Source organism: Mizuhopecten yessoensis, unplaced genomic scaffold (assembly GCF_002113885.1).
Source record: "Mizuhopecten yessoensis strain PY_sf001 unplaced genomic scaffold, ASM211388v2 scaffold4359, whole genome shotgun sequence".
NCBI classification, from domain to species: Eukaryota; Metazoa; Mollusca; class Bivalvia; order Pectinida; family Pectinidae; genus Mizuhopecten; species Mizuhopecten yessoensis.
Genome location: NW_018405506.1, coordinates 1,527,860 through 1,552,219, shown reverse-complemented (window position 1 = coordinate 1,552,219; position 24,360 = coordinate 1,527,860). Strand labels below are relative to the sequence as shown.

The 24,360-nt window shown below is 37.9% G+C and overlaps 1 protein-coding gene across 1 annotated transcript in view; it reads right to left on the bottom strand.

Moving 5' to 3' along the window:
* Positions 1–20,536, bottom strand: part of LOC110448848 (ATP-binding cassette sub-family A member 3-like) — a 28,317-nt gene extending 7,781 nt beyond the window's left edge. Inside the window, exons 1-15 of the mRNA XM_021495319.1 lie at positions 19,892–20,536; positions 16,899–17,144; positions 9,694–9,947; positions 8,519–8,756; positions 7,942–8,115; positions 7,193–7,374; positions 6,523–6,654; positions 6,229–6,358; positions 5,797–5,951; positions 5,485–5,640; positions 4,894–5,104; positions 4,265–4,514; positions 2,986–3,176; positions 826–1,815; positions 321–542 (exon numbers count right to left, since the gene is read on the bottom strand). Coding sequence (XP_021350994.1) covers positions 321–542; positions 826–1,815; positions 2,986–3,176; positions 4,265–4,514; positions 4,894–5,104; positions 5,485–5,640; positions 5,797–5,951; positions 6,229–6,358; positions 6,523–6,654; positions 7,193–7,374; positions 7,942–8,115; positions 8,519–8,756; positions 9,694–9,947; positions 16,899–17,144; positions 19,892–20,198 — 3,838 coding nt within the window. The 5' untranslated portion in view covers positions 20,199–20,536. The remainder of the gene's footprint in view (positions 1–320; positions 543–825; positions 1,816–2,985; positions 3,177–4,264; positions 4,515–4,893; positions 5,105–5,484; positions 5,641–5,796; positions 5,952–6,228; positions 6,359–6,522; positions 6,655–7,192; positions 7,375–7,941; positions 8,116–8,518; positions 8,757–9,693; positions 9,948–16,898; positions 17,145–19,891) is intronic.
* Between the last annotated feature and the right edge of the window lie 3,824 nt (positions 20,537–24,360).

Here is a 24,360-nt window from a genome sequence, read left to right as displayed (position 1 = left end):
AATCATAGGTATGAAATGTCAGGTATATATGTGTGTGTGAATTTTTCTGTGAAGTGCAAAGGTGAAAGTACGTTGATGGTATGGAATATAACGACATATAGAGATGAATGACTTCAGTAGGGGATAGAGGTATTATATGTAATAACATGTAAGTATACGACTGTGTTATGAAGGTTCCGCTGATAAAGAGTGATTATGTGTAGGTGTAAGAATGTTGGTAAAGGCGTGCCTTGTGAAGCGTAAAAATCACTAGGTATAAAACTAGCTAGAGTATCTTGTAAAGAGTACAGATCATGATCTGAAGGACTGGGTGGAGTTACCTGAGCAGCAGGGCAGCGTGTTATTAAAGGTACACAAAACCTCGTAGTTGATATCCAGACACGTCTGTAGGTTGGCGTAGTTGTTGTAGATATTGTTGAGGCCCTGGCCTAGACAGTAGTGCGGAATCAGGATGGTAAAGAACCAGTCCAGCCCGTCCGCTACACTCTCCGCACCCAACGCAGGTATTTGTAGTACAAATACTGTCAGCAACGTAGCCAAACCTACAATTACGTGGTAAACCGAGATGTATTTACTGTTGCAACATGTAAGGTAATTTATTTTATACAATTTATTTCTGATATAATACTGAGAGTAAATATATAGCATATAAAGTTAAGACATGGTATATCCTTTAAGCACAAAACCAAAAATTATTACCCTTATATTTTTTCTTAAAATTTGAAAACATAAAACAAAATATGTATATCATGCAGTAACAGGCATAATTTTCAACTTTTATTCTGCTAGAGGAACGTAAAACTGATATGCGGATAGTACACGCACCTGATAAAATGTTCATGATGGTGATAGCAGCCATGCCTGTAGAGGGAACATTAAACGGGTAATGCAGCAGATACACGAATGGTAGACAGCACAGTCCGTATATTAAGAACAGCAAGAAAACTATGCCGAGACGATTGTCGTTGACGTAGGCAGGAGTCTGGAAAGCTGCAAAAACTATTAGTATCAGCAGCACGGGAACCAGGTAGTTAATTATATCCCATAAATAGTTCGACAACCAGAAGGTGAAGGAGCCTACACCACTAACCTTCTGTAAATGTTTTGCTCCCGTTGAGCGCTCCTTTATAAGGAAAATGATGAAACTGGTAGACAAGAATGCCATTCCAAACAACACAAGAAATGCAACAACAAAGCCTGTTGCTAGAGCAGTAACAACAACGCTCTCATTTTTTTCTGCTAGTGTCAGTGATAAGGGATGGTTGGTTGTAGTTATATAGTCACTTGTAGTCGCGAATTCTTGGAGCATGGTGTTTGTCATAATGCTCAAGGCTATAGCTGGTGCATGATAGGGCTCGCCATTGAAGTAGGCTGTAAACGTGTTGGACTGGTCAAAGTCGCCACCAACGATGTACGTGTTACTAAAAGTATCCACGCCGATACTGTTCGCCTTTTCTACCGTGAATGTATCGAATGGCGTGGTACCAATGTCTTCTTTGGAGAAGGAGGACAGATAGCTACTGTAGAGGTTTGCGATTCTGGTTGAGGCCGTTGTCGGTGATGTTCCGTCTGTGTAGATTGGTATTGCACCTGTTCCAAACTGGGTCAGACTTAGGATCAAAGGCGGCTCATCGTCGTTAGTGGGCGCAGTCTGGTCTACCGTCAACGCCAAGATTGCAAACACGACGGGCAGGGACAGCTGAACTATAGACACAACTCTATTTCTCCAGCTGTGAATAGCCTTCTTCACAAACATACCGTAAAACTGCTGGGTTGCCCATTTTATACCAGTGTTCTTCATTGAACCCGGTGAACCTGAAGAAAATTCATATAGCCCATGTTTAGATAGCTGGTTACCTTTGACGGAATAACATCAACAGCATTTCATTCAATTATGTGTAAGGTGTAGGCAACTGTGCACCCACTTGTTAAAAACGAAATGCAATTTGAATTCCATTTAAATAGAATTGCATGTATCAAGTAAATAAGGAAGCGGAAGAGAGTAAATTTCCACTATAATCGTTAGACAGACTTCATAAAAATCAGTGACGTTTTAAGAATGAGGTAACATCTATCTTTACAATATCATGACAATTCTCACATGACCGCTACAATGTTTAGGGGCTAACTGCTAACGCCTTATGTAAATAATGGGTGCTCAGGAACATATGTAGAACAGGAAAGACACGATTGAGACTTCCAGGGTTGCAAAAGTGTGTGTGTGGGGGGGTGTGTGTGGGGTGGNTATTTTTCATTTTTCCCTAAACATACGCCGGTGACTAAACTGTTATGACAGGTACATAACTTATAGTAATCAACTTAAGGAAAAACAACTTCTATGTGCAGGGTTCGTTACCATACTAGCAACGTTCATAAATATAGATTATATTTAATTTGTAAATACAGATGTACATTAATTGTACATGAAATTGTTCACTATTGGCAATGTTTATTACTATGACAACATCAATAACAACTATAAATGCACATGGGCCATAACCATAATATTATTCACGAGAGCAGGGCCAAAGGTTAAAACTATAAAATGCCATTTATTTAATACAGAGTCAACGTTTTATTACTTTTGCATTACTAAGTGCCGAAAACCATAAATAAACGTTCATTACTCTTGTACATTGCTCTCAACTGTAGGTAAAGATATTTTACTATAGTTTATAACGTTGATAAGACTTAGATATCAGTTTATGCGTATTATAAAAGTGCTCAAAATTACAAATGTAGGTGCATCATTATAACAATCAAATATATACAGGTTCATTACTATAGCAACACCGCTCATATTTTTAGATACAACTTCATTACCATGACACCAGTGCTTATAGTTATAGATACAAATTAATACACATATTTGTAAGGGCCAAAAATGGCTAATTACCATAACAAAAGTAGTAATAGATGTATCTTTAGTATTACAGCAGCAATAACATGTACATGTGTTATAACACGAGTAACAGCACGCCGTACCTGTAGACGTCCCTGGTTGTGTGGTTACGTCCATTGTTCCGTTCGGGCTATCTTTCCTCTTTTCGTCAAGAAGAAATGCGTTGTTGATGACGACAGGCTTGTGATCGTTATGCCCGATACCATTGGCAGATTCAGATTTATCCAGGGCTTCCTCCTCGTCATCGTCTTCATTACTGGCCCCTTCTCCGACCCTGTCGAATACACATTCTAGTTTAGCCAGTAGGGTGCACAGTTTAGTACATTGACATAGTTTAGTACATTGACACAGTTTAGTACATTGGCACAGTTTAGTACATTGACACAGTTTAGTACATTGACACAGTTTAGTACATTGATCGGTTAGTTGTACCAGCTTGATGTATAGTTATTATGTGCTATGTGCTACATTGTTATAGTTTAGAACAGTTATTATTGTGTCAGCATTGTTATACATGTCATATGTTCCATTCATGTTGCTCAGTCTCTTGCTACGTTTCTCCTTTGCTAACTTGCTAAAACCTACTTGAGAAACAACTCTCAGTTATATTAACGGATACTTACTTCAGGAACACCTTCTCTTATGAAGTAACGGATGCTTACTTCAGGAACACCTTCTCTTATGTAGTAACGGATACTTACTTCAGGAACACCTCCTCCTATATAATAACGGATACTTACTTGAGGAACACCTCCTCTTATGTAGTAACGTATACTCACTTCAAGAACACTTCTTCCTATGTAATAACGGATACTTACTTCAGGAACACCTTCGCTAATGAAGTAACGGGTGCTTACTTCAGGAACACCTTCTCTTATGTAGTAACGGATACTTACTTCAGGAACACCTCCTCCTATATAATAACGGATACTTACTTGAGGAACACCTCCTCTTATGTAGTAACGCATACTTACTTCAGGAACACCTTCTCTTATGTAGTAACGGATACTTACTTCAGGAACACCTCCTCCTATATAATAACGGATACTTACTTGAGGAACACCTCCTCCTATATAATAAAGGATACCTACTTCAGGAACACCTCCTCTTATGTAGTAACGGATACTTACTTCAGGAACACCTTCTCCTATATAATAACGGATACTTACTTGAGGAACACCTCCTATATAATAACGGATACCTACTTCAGGAACACCTTCTCCAATATAAGTAGCGCATACTTACTTCAGGAACACCTCCTCCATTGTAGTAACGTATACTTACTTCAGGAACACCTCCTCTTTTGTAGTAACGTATACTTACTTCAGGAACACCTTCTCCTATATAATAACGTATACTTACTTCAGGAACACCTCCTCCATTGTAGTGGCGGATATACCAAAACTGCTGAGTCCCAGTGACGACGCTTTGACCTCCAGTTCTTCGAACAGTTTCACGAATTTTGCAGACTCGTCGAATGGCAACAGAAACGACAACTCTGCACTTATATCACTTTCCACGAAGGCCTTAGGAATGTGACTCTGTATGAGGCTGGTCACCTTGGATACATCACAGTCCTTTGTCTTTACGGTGACCAGGTGATAGCCAGCGCCTGGAATATATCGTTAGCTTTCAAATGAAAGTGAGTCTCTCCAATTATAATTGTCTGAATACATTAATATATTGCTACTAACATAGTATAATGCTGGCCACCTTGCAATAGTTCTAAAATACTATTTGTAATGTAGGACTGATAGCTATCCACTTTCTGTTCTAATTGTACACTTTTGCAGCAACGACGAACTATAGTGTGTAATAAACCTGGCAGTCATGTATCGCGTCATGCATTATTTAAGAGTTTCATGAGCTATCTTCCTGTCATAACGAACCTGTTAAAGCATCAAAACACTTATCAATAGGATTACGCCATATGGACCACACCAATGAGTCCTGTTCGGTATGAACGATAACAGGAGAATCATAAAGCTTACCGTAAGACTTCTTAAGGAACAATGAAGTCCCGCAGCACTTGATGACCCCGTCGGACATAATAGCGATTCTGTCGCCAAGGAGATCGGCTTCGTCCATGAAGTGGGTTGACAGTAGGATGGTTCGACCTTCTTTGTACTTCCGGAGGATTTCCCATGTCTCCCTGCGCGCGGCCGGATCCATTCCCGAGGTAGGTTCGTCAAGTATAACCACCTGTTGTTACCATTGATACAATTTAGTCGTCTTGGTTGACTATTTCATTGAGGTAAAGGTTATAACATATCACTGTTTAATATTGGGCTTAAAAGTATCATTACATACCGGGGGGGGGGGGGGGGGGGGGGGGGTACTGTAGGTATACATACCATGTCAGGCAATTAAATATAAGGTTCCATCTTGTACCATCAATGCAATACACAATGCATTATTACCCTAGAACTTTTCTTGCCTGCCTCATCGGTTGCTACCTGCTCACCTTTAAGAGGCCATTCAGTGCTATTTCGATCAGGGCTGTCAAATGTTTCTGTTATGTAGAAACCACAATTGATCTGCAAATAGAGAGATACAATATGTTTGTGTTTCAAAATACGTACCTTTGTATTACCGATGAGGGCAATGCCAACAGAAAGTTTCCTCTTTTGTCCCCCGGAAAGTGTTGACGACAGGCGATGTCGTTTTGCTTCTATTCCCATCACCTCAATAATATCGTCCACTTCTTTTTTGACCTGATCTGATGGACATCCCTTCAACTAGAATGCAAAGACAAATTAGTTCATTGGTGTTCAGGCAGCAATTCATGCCGACATACACTTTCTTGACATGTTCCACACATCAGCAACATTTACAACAGAAATATAATTGTCTTACCTCAGGGATGCTACATCCACAGAATATATTAATCTTACCTTTGCAAAGAACCACAGGTGCTCCTCTACAGTCATGTTGTCATATAGGATGTTGTGCTGTGGGCAAAGTCCGAGGCTACTCCGAACGCCATCTATGTCCTTTCGTATGTCACTACCGTTAATTATGGCCGTCCCACTAGTAGGCGGTATAAAACCTAAAGGGGAAAATATTACCTTTTCAGCAAATACAGAATAATTACATTGCAGTCTTTCATAAGTAAATACTGATATGTTTTGTTAGACATGGTTGTGTATGGGTGCGCGTACGTAACTCGTACATGTAAACATAGTTATGGTGGTATATGGGTACCTGGTATATGTGGGTTACTCGTACATGTTAACATGTTTATGGCTGTAGATGGGCACACGTGAGTTACACGTTCATATAAACATACCTACGGTGGTATATGGGTGCGCATGAGTTTCACGTACCTGTAATCATAGACATAGTGGTAGTCTTTCCTGCCCCGTTGTGGCCCAGCAACACTGTTATTTGATTCTCGTACATGTTAAGGGAGGTGTCGGCTACAGCTACCTTCTTCTCCTTGCCGCTGCCGAATACCTATACAGTTACGAACAAAATACCTTTCATATTTATTATAGAAAATGTCAAAGCATATTATCCTACAGTTTATATCCCAGTCCAAGTTTTACCATCACATAAGGAGTTAAATTAAGTGCACTAGTCAGAACATTACAACAGCGATAACAAACTACAGAACCTACCTTACGCAGATGGCTGATGTTGATACCAGCACGAAGGTCCGCGGGGTCGGGCTCAAATTTGTCCTTGTCTTTATTGTCAAGAGAGACCTGTAGCATCTCCGTCTCAGCCGTGGCACCGCACCAGTAGGTTTTCTGTGTAACGGCGATTAATTAGTGCACATCAAAACGAGTTCTTTTGAATTGGGACTTTTATCTAGGGAAATGTCTAGCAACATAGATATATATATCGGTACTAGACCGATGTTAGAAGTTAGAAGGTACATTATGGTAATTAGCAAAACATGTTTATACATAACTGTCAGAATATATACAGAATCTACTATTCTTAAGGCATCATTTTTTATACATTGTTAAATGTATACAAAATATAATGCGGCGATTTCCATTATCGCTAACCTTGGGATAATTAGGGGGCTGAGAAGCAGGAGGCTAACGAATGTATTAAGTCGTTTATGCTTCTTTCTATCTTATTTACGTCTACATTACTGATATATACTTACTCCTGAAAATGAGTTGAAACTCGACCCATCGAAAGTTGGAAAATTATGCAAATGCATACACAAACAGACTCATACTGACTAATGACCGATCGTTGTATTTTTGAAAATGAAAAACTTCCATTTTTATCACGATAGAAACTAAGAAAATCGACGAAAGATGACTGCCGTACCGTGAACGGAAAGTAAAGCGGTTTGGGAATTCCGAATTCCCCAGGACGGACGTTCTCCAAATACCAGGCCACTAGAAAGTAGATTAGGCTGTCCAGCACGAGCATGCCAATGGCGTCCCCTAGTGAGTAATTGTCGTCCACAGTGGCAGGTTGGTGGAAGTTAGACCATTGCGCACCAGCACCTTTAGTATAACGGTGACAAAGAAACATTACTTCAGCGCCAAAACAAAAAGTTTAAATCTGAATCAAACGTTGACTCGAAAAGACGGCAACACGAACTGAAGAGACATGACCATGCAATTACACCATTACATTTACCATTCCATGGCACTGACATAACATAGCCCAACAAAGTTATAATGGCATTCATAAAGACTGTAAATGCCATGGCGCACGTGTTGAAAATACCATTATTATAACGACATGAATGTAATGTTAGATACCACTCACTCTCCATAGAAGATGGCTGTTCTATTCATAGCAAAAACATACACGATACATACACTTACTTGAACCATATGCTAAATTATATAAAGCAGACTTTAATTTCTATTATATTGAAATACTCCAAAATGGTAATGCTAGCGCACATTATATGCTTTGCCTGCAACGTTCTGTTATTCACATGGACTGTAAATGCCAAACCAACTTAAACGTTTTGATCGCATTAAAGTTATGTAGAAATGAAATAGTACGCCTATTGACCTACTGTTTCAGCCAAATCTTACGATGTGTAAAATAAAACTAACCTGTGCCTTCGTACAGGGTGATGGTGGTGACCCCAAACGACATGGCCATGAGGTTGAGCAGGGAGATGGCCACCTTTTCCCCCTTGCCGAGCGTGTCATAGGACCGACCCAGAAAGAACTGTGGCATGTAGAACAGGAAGTAGAGGATCCCCGCCGCGAACGCCGCCGACGTGGCTAGGAGACACAATCATCACACCGAACATGTATTTCTTCTCGGTTTAAATGCAAAATCATTTCATTCATAGCGACAGAAGATTTGTCTTCATAATTCGTATATAATAACACTTACGGATATTTAATAGTTTTCCTGTTGAATCTTATGTATATTTCAAAAGTATCACAGAATACTGATATTTTTCATGATTATTCAATTAAGCAAGGAGTATACAGTACACTATATTCTGCCAAGATCTCCTACACGATGACGCATACTGAAGTCAAAAGAGGCGTCAAGGCAACTTGCAGAACTTCGAATGCTATCTTCATTGGTATGTTCATTTAACAGGATGAAACGTATGGCAATATAGTCACTGATTAGATTTATGGCAAAGTGCGAGTTCGCTCAAATGAATATTACCTCTCTTGAATATAGTCGCCATCATGAAGCAGAAGGCGATGATTGAGATGCCGAAGAGAAGAAGAAATACAAAGATGAGGGAAGGTTGGGAAGCCTGCAGAACACTGCCATTATCGCCGGCCTTGACCCCGAACAGCAGTGCAAACAGGAAGCAGATGACAAACAGGTAGATAAACAGTTTGGTGAACCAAGACAGCCAGTACATGGTGGGGCTCATCCCCATCAGCTTCATCGACTCCTGTAAACAAACCAACACAATATTTTGAAATCAAGTACATATTCGGGCTCTACCCCACCAACTTCATCGACTCCTATAAACAATCAACAAGGAGACACGTTGTAAATGAACTCACACATGTACACAAAGAGATAAATTTTGAAAAATTCGTTACGAGTTTCATAAATTACACATAAATTGAAAACGAGATTAAGATCCTTTTTATAACATAATCAAGATTTGTGGCATTTATTCGTGTAAAACGACAATTTCCATGCAACTTTGAAATGTAAAAAGCCGCCATTTTGACTCCAGTGAGTAAGTCTGTGACGTCATGTACTTGTCCGATGCATGGAGTCACAATTAAACCAATCGAAACTTACAACCAATCACAGGGCTGAAAGGTCATATTACATGGGTTAATACGCCAAAAATAATGACATGAATATATTCACTGGATAACACAGTACCTTATGTGATAAAACCATATATCTCTGATTGCATCAACGTCATGCATACTCTTGTTTACAAAAAAACGGTTGTATAGAGGCCATTGCATTGTAATTGCATCTAATAACAGTGCTGTACATGACAGGGCTCTATAAAAAAACCAGAAGAATTGTGTGACAGCTATTACGAAGCTTGTGTAAGATTGACAATTCCGTCTTTGCGTATTGCAGAGTTATCTTCTCTTGGGAGCAGGTATTGATTGTTACGTCACTTGTTTGTGAGAGTAACGTCATCAATTTTTGAGAAAACGACGTAATTTTCTCGCACAAATCAATGACGTAACAATCAATACCTGTTCCCAAGAGAAGATAACTCTGCAATACGCAAAGACGGAATACAATGAAAGGGTATATTACCAGTTTGCCTGTAGAAAATGAAGATTTGACATAATATATGCTGTCTGGCTAATTTCCAAAAAAAGTGTGAACGAGTCAGTTGCTTTGTTTACCTTGATTTTGGTCTCCTTTTCCTGGACGATGTTTTTAGTGGCCGTGAATACAGTAACGATAAAGGACAACATGAGGAACAGGGGCATAATTGAAGACAGGGTGGCTGTCAGGCCGTCCTCCACGAACGTCGGGTAGGCCATTTTCTTGAGCTGTATGTTGTATGTGGTGCCCAGGGTGTTCGAAGGAGCCTTTTTGTCTATTATGGCTTTGTCAATGGCATACTGCAGCGCCAGAAACCCTGTCTCTTCGTAGTCTGAAACAGGTGTTTAGAAGATTTCATTTTAAGATTCTGAAACAGAGGGGTATTTTTTGTCAATACCAAATCATAAAACTCCATTTCCAGGCATTGGTATATTTACCCAAAAAATTGTAATGTAGTACATTGTATAATCAAAACATAATAATCGTGTAAGTCTACAATAACATGTTTACTACATTAACAGTATCCAATACCGTACTTAGTACAGTGCAATATGTGAGAGGACAAGAAAAACAATCCCCACTTACAATAGCGATCCATTAAGTAAGAACCCAAATACATTAAGTGGTATGTTTCAAGAGTTGGTTTTGTTGATATTTTGAAAATTTGCCAGAACCCTTTTGGTACCGTTTACCGTCAAACTAATGTTGTTTAGACTGCGGATATGTCATTCTAATTCTAAAGCAACATTTGAAATGTAATGCTGTGGTTAGGTTGGCATTGATTATAGGTAGAACCACGGATACCATTTCAGGGAAGCCTACAGAAAATTCACGTAGAAAGGAATAAAGAAGATCTATTCGGAGTTTAGACTGAGGTAGCTTAGTATGTGTTTGGCGCCATGCTTAATACTAAATGTTTATTTCAATCAATCAAATTCACCAATATATCGACATCGCTCTTCAACACATAAAATCAGCACTTTACAAATTTACAGAGTGGGTATTCTGACCGTGAGCTTGACAGATAGTACAATATAAGCAAATATAAAGATTAAATACAAATTTTATTTGTCAGCTAGCGAAACATTGGGTACCTTCATTTGCTTTATTCAACAGTTTGGCATTGGATAAGATGATGCCTATTCATTTATCTAACGGTTACCCATAAGACCACTACTTATCCAACAGATGGATATTTGAGTAAAGCCAACAGTTACACATGACTGGCGCTCCGAAACAACAAAACATGGATTGCATGTAAACAGTTAAAGATGAACAGAGAAAGAAACAGTGATTGTAATGCTAAATGAAATTGTTGATCAACTTCAAAACATGTAAGTAACGTTTCTAATCTTAAAGCATTAATTTACAAAGCCTGTGATAGGCTCTAATGATTTTACATAGTCTGTGTTAGGCTCTAATGATTTTACAAAGCCTGTGTTAGGGAGTTCTCGGTGATTTACATAGCCTGTCTTAAACCTCTCGGGTATTTACAAAGCCTGTGTTAGACCTCTCGGGGATTTAAAAAGCCCGAGTTAGACCCCTTAGGAATTTGCATAGCCTGTGTTAGACTTCTCGGGGATTTAAATAGCCCTTGTTTGACTTCTTTATGTTTACATAGCCTGTGTTTGACATCTCAGTAATAAACATAAACTGTGTTTGACCTCTCAGGAATTTACATAGCCTCTGTTAGACCTCTCATGAATTTACATAGCTTCTATTAGACCTCTCATGAATTTACATAGCCTCTGTTAGACCTCTCGGTAATTTAAATAGCCTCTGTTAGACCTCTCAGGAATTTACATAGCCTCTGTTAGACCTCTCAGGAATTTACATAGCCTCTGTTAGACCTCTCAGGAATTTACATAGCTTCTATTAGACCTCTCAGGAATTTACATAGCCTCTGTTAGACCTCTCGGTAATTTACATAGCCTCTGTTAGACCTCTCAGGAATTTACATAGCCTCTGTTAGACCTCTCAGGAATTTACATAGCCTCTGTTAGACCTCTCAGGAATTTACATAGCCTCTGTTAGACCTCTCAGGAATTTACATAGCCTCTGTTAGACCTCTCAGGAATTTACATAGCCTCTGTTAGACCTCTCAGGAATTTACATAGCCTCTGTTAGACCTCTCAGGAATTTACATAGCCTCTGTTAGACCTCTCAGGAATTTACATAGCCTCTGTTAGACCTCTCAGGAATTTACATAGCCTCTGTTAGACCTCTCAGGAATTTACATAGCCTCTGTTAGACCTCTCAGGAATTTACATAGCCTCTGTTAGACCTCTCAGGAATTTACATAGCCTCTGTTAGACCTCTCAGGAATTTACATAGCCTCTGTTAGACCTCTCAGGAATTTACATAGCCTCTGTTAGACCTCTCGGTAATTTAAATAGCCTCTGTTAGACCTCTCAGGAATTTACATAGCCTCTGTCAGACCTCTCGGTAATTTACATAGCCTCTGGTAGACCTCTCAGGAATTTACATAACCTCTGTTAGACCTCTCAGGAATTTACATAGCCTCTGTTAGACCTCTTAGGAATTTTCATAGCCTCTGTTAGACCTCTCCGGAATTTACATAACTTCTGTTAGACCTCTCAGGAATTTACATAGCCTCTGTTAGACCTCTCAGGAATTTACATAGCCTGTGTTAGACCTCTCAGGAATCTAAAAAGAGGGGTTACACCTATCGCAATGTTATAGAATCTGCGTTTCACCTCGCAAGAATTGTACACTGACTCAAATAGATCTCTTAGTAGTTAACTTAGTCTGTGATAGTACTCTTTACAAAATGACGTCACAGTTATGATAAGATTAACATATCGATCTGACATCGTTTATTATTCGACCGCACATATAATATATAAAACGACGGAGGTGAAGAACATTGGTACTATCACCATGGTCACAAGAGTATGACGTCACACCTAGTCGCATTATCATAGACGAGAGATGAAATGCAGTCTTGTCGTATTAGATGTCAAGATTACGCGTTACTGTTTAAGTGTATTTGTAATTATTTCTTCATTAATAACACTGGCGATTTACGTCAACGAAATACAATCCATGAGTTATCCGGTAATGCTACCAGCATTAATTAGCAACAGACATATTACACTGGCTATTGTTGGGTCTATAATCAACAGTTATATATTCAAAGAGATTTACGGCCGTATCTTTCCTCTTCGAATTCCGTATTACAACACTATTCAAAATTATCAGTGGAGTTAAAAACTAGTATTAACTGGCAGACGTCATGCATCAGGATGTGTTCTGATTTGATTCAACTCTCGACCAACTCACTAAGTGTAACAGACCTCCAATATCTTTTTCATTTTAATAAGAAGATGTTAAAACAGAAATCTCGATTTGTTTCGCCTAATCAACCTCGTGCAATTTCAGCCCGGCATTCAGGGATTCAAGGATCAAGTATCAAAAGCGAACAAATAATACTGAGATAGGTTTTTATGTACTTTGTAAGCTCAATCTCCACTTAATCAATTTATATTTGTATAATAATATCTTTTACATGTTCTACATGATGTAGTTGTTTGACATTTAACCTATGAGTCGGATGGCTCTCGGAAATACAGAAACTGAACAGTACTTATACTCCGTCGAGACCTTAAGGTGCTTGTAGACCCTCCTCTTATCGTCAACATCAAACATATCGTCCCTGTACTGGGACTGAAGGGACCGCGATTCGAAAAAAAACATTATCTAGATGAAAATAAAGATTGTCTCCTTGATTAAAACTGCATCAGCATTTGCTGCTTGCAAAATATGACATTAAAGTTTTTAAACTTTAAACTCGTTCATCACAACATCATGATAACTTAAAATTTCACAAGTCTTTAAATATTTTCTTAATCCCCTAACACACTTCTTCAGAATTTAATGGGCATTCCCTGGGTTTTACTGATGTCGTAAATTATCGTTTGTCTAGCAACACACTTTCCGCGTATTTCATTTCTTTAAAACAAGCTTTTATGAAAAAGTTTTATTCACTTAAACATATATTAAATATCTGAGCATAGATGAAATATTGTAAATCGATAAGAATAAAATCAATTCCTCGGGAGACGGATCTGTCATGATACGCCATGTAAGCATTGTTGCCTGTAGTAACCATGATGCACTACCATTACATTTTAATATACAAACGTGTACATAACCCTTCGCCTTATCAATCACATTTTAATATCCAGGTAACACGTTGGCCATCCATAGGAATTCAAATCTAACCGTACATGTGCCCTCGTCTGTACAGACACTGAATATTGTCTATCGTTGACACGACGTATTGATATTTGTCATCAAATATTGACATTGAACTGTACATCGACCGTAACTGTCAGTGTTTCTCTGATAGATGACGTACGTGTTCCGGCACCTTTTCGTTCTCTGTTTTACATGTTGATAAAACAATTTCCATCCGTTGCATTCTATGATGAATCATTTATAAATTGAAATGAGTTTACGACAGGGTTGGCTATTATTACAGCACTGTAATTACAGTTCCGTTGTAATCACTCAAATTGATTAAATTTCCTGAAAAACATCAATTGATAATTTTGAATGCTTTCACGCGGGATTATACGAGTCTTTCCATCATTCTTGAACTTGAGTTTAAATATTTTCTAAATTAAAAACACCTAGTATACAATAATTATATAACACGTTTTATCAATTCATACATATAAATCACTCTTTTTGTCATGGATGGTAGCACGTTGAGGTTTCTTATTTTAGTAAGTGGCTGCTAAAAATCCCACATGGCCGGGCATTCCTGCAGGGCCGAATCATGGCGCTCTGTGATATCGGAATACTGTTACGAGAAGTTATTGTGACAAAAAGGCATTATATCAGATTTTAGTCGTAAATCTACAAATTATTAAGTAATTGATTCCTCCAAATATAACGAGAGCCGTTACTTAGATTTATTTACGCTTTTCTTACTCGGTGATTACCGTTGTAAACACCGTCATGTAATCGGTGGGCTGAAGCACATGTTACCGATGGTGGCCATTGTGTTTGTTATGACAGCTGCAGAGCTAGGCGGAGTATAGTTTCGTATTTTCTATTGGATCACTTCCGGTGTGGATACATAGTAATTCATGATCATTTCAGTAAAGGTATGTGAGTTCTCAGAGTTATGTTTATGTTTTGTTGAGATTCATTACGGTTCTACAACGTTTAAACAACTTTAATGCTGGTTAGATGGTATTCCAGCGAATACCAGCCATTTCCAACCAATTCCATTTGTCTGCCGTGTGTGTTGCTGTGTTTTGTCGAGATGTGTGTTAGCGATGGACAAAGAGGTGTTTCCTCAGTTCCGGAGCTTGTGTTGTCTTTAAGTGTTAGGTTAGGTGTAGTCTTTGTGTGGTTACGTGTTTATTGTGGGTTTATTATGGGAATTTTAGCGTATTTCTGGTTATTTGGGACGGACGGGGGTTGTAACTTGTAACGGAATATTAATGAACTTGTGTATGAGTCTATCACACACATCACAGTCGGACGTACATGGTAACAGTGTTATGACGTCATCAGCATCAACGTCATAGTTATTCAACATGTTTGTCAAGATGGATGTGACATAGAGGTCCAGTGACATTTGATCCCTGACGAAGGGCTAAGGCCGAAAGCTTGGAAAAGAGTGACTTACAAGTTCATTAATATCATTGCGTTCCCTATAGGAACATCTGTTTATAGACAATTAGTGTACCGGAATAGTTACAGTAGTACTAATGGAATGGGAACCAGGCTTATGTTATTACTAGCTACATGTATAATGGATAACGATAATCAGCAATGTGAATTTAGAATATAGTAATATTTATCAGTATTTCCACAGCCGATAATAGAATTTTATTGTAATCTATTCTGCTGTAGATGAGAGTTCACGTTCGTGTGTTTGACCGGAAAATGAGCTATGAAAGGATTTTTATGAAGCATTAGACTGATTAGTTATCTAAATAGATTCCGTCATTGAGATACTTGTATGAGTTGAGAGCTTGTGTGAACTATTCTATTTATATCACGTTGTTATAGTACTTAGGACAGTTAGGTGAGTGTATTAACACTAGGTTTTAATTGTTATCAGGATTACTGTAGATCTAGCTAGCCTTTATGGAGCAATTGTTTAATCTTAGATCAAATACCTCCTGATCTTGTTATTGTTTATCACAACAGTGTTAGTTATTGACTCAATAGTTCAACTCGGATATATGATTGGTTTGTTCCATTTTATAATCTTGACAGAATTTAGTGGATTGTTATAACTATCTGTGAGATTGATTAAACGTGAGAACTGGGTTAGCTTGTATGGTGAGAATATTGCACTATTTATTATTGTGAGAAAGTACTGATGGAATAGGAGTATTTAAGGAAGTTGTTTTACAAATGTTGTATAATCCAAATCTGTATGTGAGTGAGAAAACTGTTGTACTCTATGAATTGTTGAATATTTAATAAATGGCCAATTTTGTACCTGTGATTCTGTATTATAGTCGTCTCTTAGTAAAGTTGATAGAATTAAACCAAGCTGTTTAATTGGTGCAACTGAGTCGTCAGTATCTGGGTAGTAGGCAAGAGTCTACTACCCACCCATTATATTGTGATGGTAACCACGCTACCTTAGGTTGTTCTCAAGTTGAGTTTGGACACAGAGTCTTGACCACTTGACCGTCACATTATTATGAAATATCTTTGTAAGCATCTAGGTTACATACAATGACACATGTTAAGAAGAGACCGACAAATATTTATAATTTCAAATATAACTATCTGGCACCCTTTTTGTCGTTTCAAAATTAATAACAGTTCATCTTTCAAAGAAAGTCAAAACGGCTCACACTACGAAGAGTTTATTCTGATGGATAACTCTTGGTAGTTTACCACGTGACATCAGATACTTGATATATACGTCATGGTAGCTTACGACATAACAACATATACTTGATGGACATATAACTGAAACATAACTATCATCGCTAGCCAAGTGTTCGTATACGAAGCGAACACTTGGCTAGCGAAGATGAAACACTAACACGTGACATTAGATACCTGATGGATACGTCATGGTAGCTTACCACGTGAAAACAGATACCTGATGGATAAACATGACGTTACAATACAACGTGACGACGAATAGTTGATAGGAACATTCATAATAAAGCAGGCAACCTGCTTTGACTTATCGTAGATATTCATTGTTCCTTGACGAATTGTCAAAACCCTCAAATCTTAAACCTAAATCTGGAAATACTATACTTGTACTCACATGGTTCGCCTGCTTTAGATTCGTTGTTTCTGTAACCCGGGGCCTGGAAGAACTGATAAGACCGGTCCGTGTACCATTTCTTTTCGTTTGCCTTCTCATACAGCGCTACCCTCAGTGAGTACTTCACGTGACTAGGAAGGGTAGACGTGTAGTCGGCCGACTCGTCAAACTCGACGGCCGCCCACACCGACGCAGAATTCAGGTCATATGCGTTACGTAACAGAGTTGACGAGGCGTAGGAGGTCACTATGGAAATAAACGTAATCCAACACAAATCATTATATAAATCACACATTTCGGGGGTTTATCTAATACACAACACGGGTTAACGCTCAGTTCCTTCAACGGGCTTGTATAGGTTTCCTAGGTACATATAAATATATATAAATAGGATATAACTTATTGTCACCCTTCTAATTTGAAACACTCTTTCTGATTGGATATTTTGCCGGGGTCTATATTTCTATAGACCCCGCTCTGCCGTCTATAAAAGCACGTGCGAGGGGAGATAACTCAAACTAGAATCTCTCTTCATAGCAACAAAGATGGCGTCCGACACATTTACAGGATAAAATAGCCTTCACGCAATCTAAAACGACAGCAAATTCACCGAAACAGGCACTGAGAGGGCCTGTAGGATGCTAATTGCAAAGATAGTTGTGGTTTGTCCGAAAAATTGCCAAAAACTATTTAAAAGATGTCCGGTAGACCTAACTCGTTAGGGGCTATTTTAGTAGCAGTCACGTACAACTCAAACTCACAAAGTGACTTACAATATTGCAGGAAAAAATGTAATAAAAGAGTGTCAGGGTGACAAATTCGTTATATCTGGGTTAGGAGGGGTCAACGGGCTCATAGACCCCTTTGGTCTTTAAAGACCACTCGCTTTTGGTTCCGTTGTAATCACTCAAATTGATATAATTTCCTGAAAACATCAATTGATAATCTTGAATGCTTTTCAAACGGGATTATACGAGTCTTTCCATCAATCTTAAAAACAAACAAACATTTTTTTAACAAATTTTAAAGGTTTAAGTCACCACTGCTGGCAAATTGTATTGGGTCAAGTCACCACTGCTGGCAAATTGTATTGGGTTAAGTCACCACTGCTGGCAAATTGTATTGGGTTAAGTCACCACTGCTGGCAAATTGTATTAGGTTAGGTCACCACTGCTGGCAAATTGTATTGGGTCAAGTCACCACAGCTGGCAACTTGTATTGGGTCAAGTCACCACTGCTGGCAAATTGTATTGGGTCAAGTTACCACTGCTGACAAATTGTATTGGGTTAAGTCACCACTACTGGCAAATTGTATTGGGTTAAGTCACCACTGCTGGCAAATTGTTTTGGGTTAAGTCACCACTGCTGGCAAATTGTATTGGGTCAAGTCACCACTGCTGGCAAATTGGATTGGGTTAAGTCACCACTGCTGGCAACTTGTATTGGGTCAAGTTACCACTGCTGGCAAATTGTATTGGGTTAAGTCACCACTGCTGGCAACTTGTATTGGGTCAAGTTACCACTGCTGGCAAATTATATTGGGTTAAGTCACCACTGCTGGCAAATTGTATTGGGTCAAGTTACTACTGCTGGCAAATTGTATTGGGTCAAGTCACCACTGCTGACAAATTGTATTGGGTCAAGTCACCACTGCTGGCAAATTGTACTAGGTCAAGTCACCACTGCTGACAAATTGTATTGGGTCAAGTCACCACTGCTGGCAAATTGTATTGGGTTAAGTCACCAGTGCTGGCAAATTGTATTGGGTCAAGTCACCACTGCTGACAAATTGTATTGGGTTAAGTCACCACTGCTGACAAATTGTATTGGGTTAAGTCACCACTGCTGGCAAATTGTATTGGATTAAGTTACCACTGCTGGCAAATTTTGAAAGTTCAAGTTACCACTGCTGACAAATTTTATAGGTTCAAAGTTACCAATGCTGATAGACTTTAAAGGTTCAAGTTACCGCTGCTGACAAACTTTGATGGTTGATAATATTTTCTGCGTAAAATCAACAACATTCAGGTATGCAAACTAAATACAGACACCTAGTTCCCATCAATTAGTCAATAACAAATACTGCTAATACCTAAGGTATTTTCTTTCTTTAAAAAAGGCGATAAGCGCCATCATTTATACAAAAGTTATAAATTTATTCAAGGCAGTGAGGTGGTTTAACTTTTTGACGAAAAGATATTCCAAAACTTGTTATACTTTTAATTAATGTTACTCAATGTAACACAGAGTTAGATTCCACGTCAAATTTGTTAGGTATATAATGTTCATTCCAATATTTTTGTTGATCTCAGAGGGGATGGTAAAAAAATAAGACTATTTTTCTTTTGCATTTTTGTTAAAATATAGATATATATATTTTGTAAAAAAAGGGGGGGATTCACTTGATTATTATAATTGAGTAGATTAACGCATTGTATTACAAAAGTACAGAACTATTAGGTGAGGGGCGTTTTCTGGTTTAGGTACAATCTGACATTCACAACATAACATATATCCTAGATCTGTCGCTGACGTACTCATTATGAATGTTGTTAGATACAAGAAACTTTATTCTTTCTAGGAAACCAAAAAACCGTCAAAGTGAAAGTAAAATATACATATACGTGGCTAGGAACATGCCAAAGAGAAAACACATCGAGATTCATAGGAACGCAAATTAGCAATTGACAACGTACGTGATCCTCGTATTAAGTAAAACACAATTATTACGAAGCGAATAGAGTTGATAAAAAGACGGTGTTCGATTCAGTGATAAATTTAGATACATGAAGAAAACAATATTGAAGTAAAACCCTGCGCAATAAAATTGAAATTCAGTGCTGTGTTTTTGAGTATTTATCATACGTAAATATAAAGTAACAAATCTGCTTCTTTCAGTTATGTCTTGAATTTTCTTTCTATCTCTGTATATAGATGCTTTTGGCTGCAATCATTCAATGTTCAGCAGTGATAATATTTAAATTAAAATATACCTGTAGCATTGCCGTTCAACGCCGTGGTCACCTTCGACATAACATCGTCAACAGCTGTGGAGGTAGGGGAGTAGTAGATTTTGGTTCGCGTCGTGGAGGGTACGGCAAGACCCACATCGCTCACTGTAAATGGATCCCACGTGAACGCCGTGGAGTGGTCCGTGGTGCCAGAAAGGAAGCGGATGACAAGCATTAGGAAGGCGAACGCCAATGGTAGGGCTATCTCGAATACCGTGGCACACGTTCTCCTTCGGGAAACTGTGAAGTTCTTCCATAGTAGCAAACCGAACTGTAGTAGCATCCCCATATCTTACTTTACCGGAAGTACAACCGTCACTTTAAAATTGTGTTACACGGTGTCCATGGTCACAGAATATCTAGCCGGATGACAGGTAACAGTATGGTGTGTTACTGGATTCCTTGAACGATTGTACTAGACCAGATCAGATCCGTACATGTGTATGTGGGAACAGAGGTAACCAGGTATGTATCGATCCTACTGCTGGCGAACAGAATACAACTGACTGTCTAGGCGATACAGCTAGTACCTACTACCTGACGAGTAACGACTACGTACATATAACATAGACCGAGGGGTCAGTATATAGGACGAGCAATAATCTATAATGCGTACCCGAGCGTAACCAACCAGCCTAAGATCACAGTCGATATACGTGTGTGTGTTTAATGAACAAGGAAGGTTTAAAAATCTATTTCTGTCCTTGTTATTAGTCCTCACTGCATACGGGTACGGGGCCTAACCATTCCTCGGTAGAAAAAAACTGTGTATACATTGTACTTAGTCCGAGTGTACTGCAAATAGGTAGTGCCAGTTATATAAATGTTAACATTACTCAGAGTCAGATGATCGTACGTATTTCGAAATCAGCACATGGACATTGTGTCCACAACAACCATATGAATACATAAAACAATAATACACTGTTTATTGGAATGTCGGCAAAACTGTGTTTGTAAAACTTGGACTTCCTATATTACTGTATTAGCTATTAGTATCATTTTCTTCTTCTCTTTTTTTTGGATTATACAACATGAATAATGAAAAGAGATAAAGAAGATATACTTGTTATATATTAAACAATGCATATTTATCAAAACAAGATCTACAGAATCAGCTCAAGCACTGTTCCAACAGACACGTGCATATTTAATGGAACAGCTTTTGCAAAAGGAAAAAATAAATAACTTACTCACTCAGTTTAACCAAGGCTGAGAGAATGGGTACATGGCTTTTTATTACCTAAAACCTGTGACTTATGTATTGTGAAGGTATGAACGTCTCCTTATCTATGTTAAATAACGACTTATCATAAAATATATTAGTATTACTCAGAAGTTACCAAGCCTTCTACTGTCATAGCTTCTGACGTCTCTCTTAACGTCTCTCTCAACGTCCCTCATTATTTACATTGCTGCAAACTCTTTCTATTTTGGAGGGAGACTCCCGATTTTGAACCCTAAAAATGAGCATTTTCAACCAGTGAATCTGTTAAACTATCCCTATTTTCTAAGATCTGATGATTTCATCTGAAGGAATAGTTTAAACGATGCTATTTTAAGCGTTATTTTGTCCCTTGCGGTAAACGCACAAATTGTATTAATGCCTTTAATTTGAGCACACGTTATCTCCCCCATGGAAATTTTAAAATATGGCATTTCTCTCATCTTCTCAAAAAATGTTCATTTTTTCGAATAATCAGCATTTTATAATACCTTCTACTGATTATCTATAGCATTATATGTTCATGTAAACATCTAATCAACCCCCAACGACTAAATAAAAAGAACTCGTTACCGAAAACATTATTGAGGTCAGAACTGGAGAAAATATGAGTAGCAGTGTTAAGAAATATGGAAAACAAGCTTAACACTTACTACACGAAGAGCTATCTTGTGTACATTGTTAGATATACTGTATCATCTCTCATTGTGATATCTCTGTTATATGATGTATAGACAATCCAGGTATTTCAAATTATCATAGAACTATGAAATATCTCTACTAAAGATATCTTAAATTAATTTACAGATATCTTTAATTCTCTTAGAAAATTAATCTGTAAATGTTAGTTAACAGATATCTTTAATTCTCTTCGAAAATTAATCTGTAAATGTTAATTAACAGATATCTTTAATTCTCTTAGAAAATTAATCTGTAAATGTTAATTAACAGATATATCTAATTCGCTTAAATAAATCACTAAAAGATTGAAAGGAACTTATTTGTAAACAGAAACAGCCTTGATTCACTTAAATGTATCACTTAAACATTTAAAGATACAATTAGTTCACTTAAAGATAAATTAATTCGTTTAACGCTACCTCTATTTGGATTAAATATATACCTTTTTCTTTTAGGGATATTTCTACTTGTTTAAAAGATCTACTCAACGTTGAAAGATATTTTTCTTATTTTTAATTAAAAATGTATCTAATTCCTTTGAAGATATTTTCAGCGTCAAAAAATAAACAAATGTCTTATCCTCAATTAACCATTTATAAGTCGGTGTAATTACACCGATCTGTTTAGGAAAGAGCTATATCGGTACATTGATAAATTGAGATTCGTGCTGTGTTCTGGTGTCAATTAAGATTCACGGGTTAAAAAGTAGTACTGACGATAGATTTAAATGACAATCGATATATTCCGCTGAAGTCGAAATACCAGTTCTTTCGTACGACGCATTGTGCTTCGTGCATTAACAATAAAACCGATCACAAAGGTATCGTCACATGACCGGTACATTATTATTCATCGTAGGTCAGTATCTAGAACAGGCACGTATTACTGTCGACTTACTGTGTGTATATCACGAGCCTACGTCATTGGAAGAAAGATAAGATCGAATGGTTATATTAGTAAATATATGTAAATATGCGTGTCTACAGAATATATTTTTTTGGTAATTTGTCAGTCCGCCAAACTCGAGGATGCCATTTGCAAAACAAACCCAAATTATTTAACTAGACGATTTTAACAATGCTTGATGAAACCACATTATTAGTTGACTAGTTTTATATTGATGTTAATTCCATTGTATTCACTAGAAATAACCAGTCCCGGGGATGGACATCTGCGTTCAGCAGCCCACATAGTACTATCGGAGGCGGATCTTGGATTGCATCAAGTCTTTCATTCAGGTCCGTTCTTTGTCTGAGTATTTCTGTATTTTCTTAAAATTACCAGGTTTGGCCTATTAATACTTTTCGGGATGGCATAGTCATGCAGACTGGAAATATGTCATTGTTTGACCTCAATCATCACATCCATATCACCATCCTCGATACTCCAGGGGCTTCGCTCACTTTCTCTCTCTGCACTCCTGGGATATGTCATAGCAAAAATTGAAAGCACGCAGCTATATAGCTATTGGATTGGTCTCAGGTGAAAAAACTTGACCAACCGCTACGCTGATACCTGTCCTTTGAAGATTACAGAGGAGAGACTCCATACTTCAAAGCCATTTGATTTTACCGTTATGCTACCACAAGATTCCTTTGATGTTCATCAAAAGATCAAATGAGTCTTCTTGTCTCATCCACAATACGGCGCACACTGAGCCTTCAATTTTGCTATGCAGAGAGCGAAAGATGCCATATGACATATTCTATGAGTTCTGGTCATGGTACAGGGAACTGTCTAGAGAGAGCATATTGTCGAATATTAAATCTCCACAGCAGAAACTAAACCTCGTATACAGGTATATTTTAGCTATATAGTATGATAAAGTGATTAATACGAATAGAAACTTCTACCTTCCCTTTTGATCGATATCATAGTGAAAGTTTAACAGCATCAATACAATCGGTTCTGTAACTCCCCACAAATATCATCTGGTAACTGCCCTCCATCTTACCCGAAAGTGGACAGAAGATGACATAAGCGACGTGATATCGACACGAAAACCGCGAAATTATGTGGCTCTGTCGTTTATAACGTTGCACACTGGCGATTGCTAACGAAATAACTTTCCACCAATACATTTCGTTTCTTTATATATTTTAATTAAGTGGAGTTGGGTAAATGTATTTATTAAGTATGTGTTTGTACGTGGAGAGTGAGGGAATTGTAGGTTCGTACCTGTATAGAGGTGTTACCTGTATACGTCATCGATGACATTGTTACACAACAGGCACGCATTACATTTTGCTCCGTATTTTTTAAATTATCTGAAGAAATTAATGCAGTCAGATATCAGTTACTGAAGTTCGCATTTTTGTTTTGTTTTTTAAATAGCGAGTTTCTTTAGTGTAAAGGGATTTTTTAGTAGTTATTTAAAGGATGTTTTTACTAATACTGTTTTTTTGTTGTTGATTGTACCCAAAGTGCAGTCTTGTGTTCTTATTTAAATTAAAATGTTTAGAAATGAAAATATTCATGTACGTAAGAGGAACGAAGGAGAGGATAAAGATAAATAATCTTTTCATGGAAAAAGTCACACAAATCA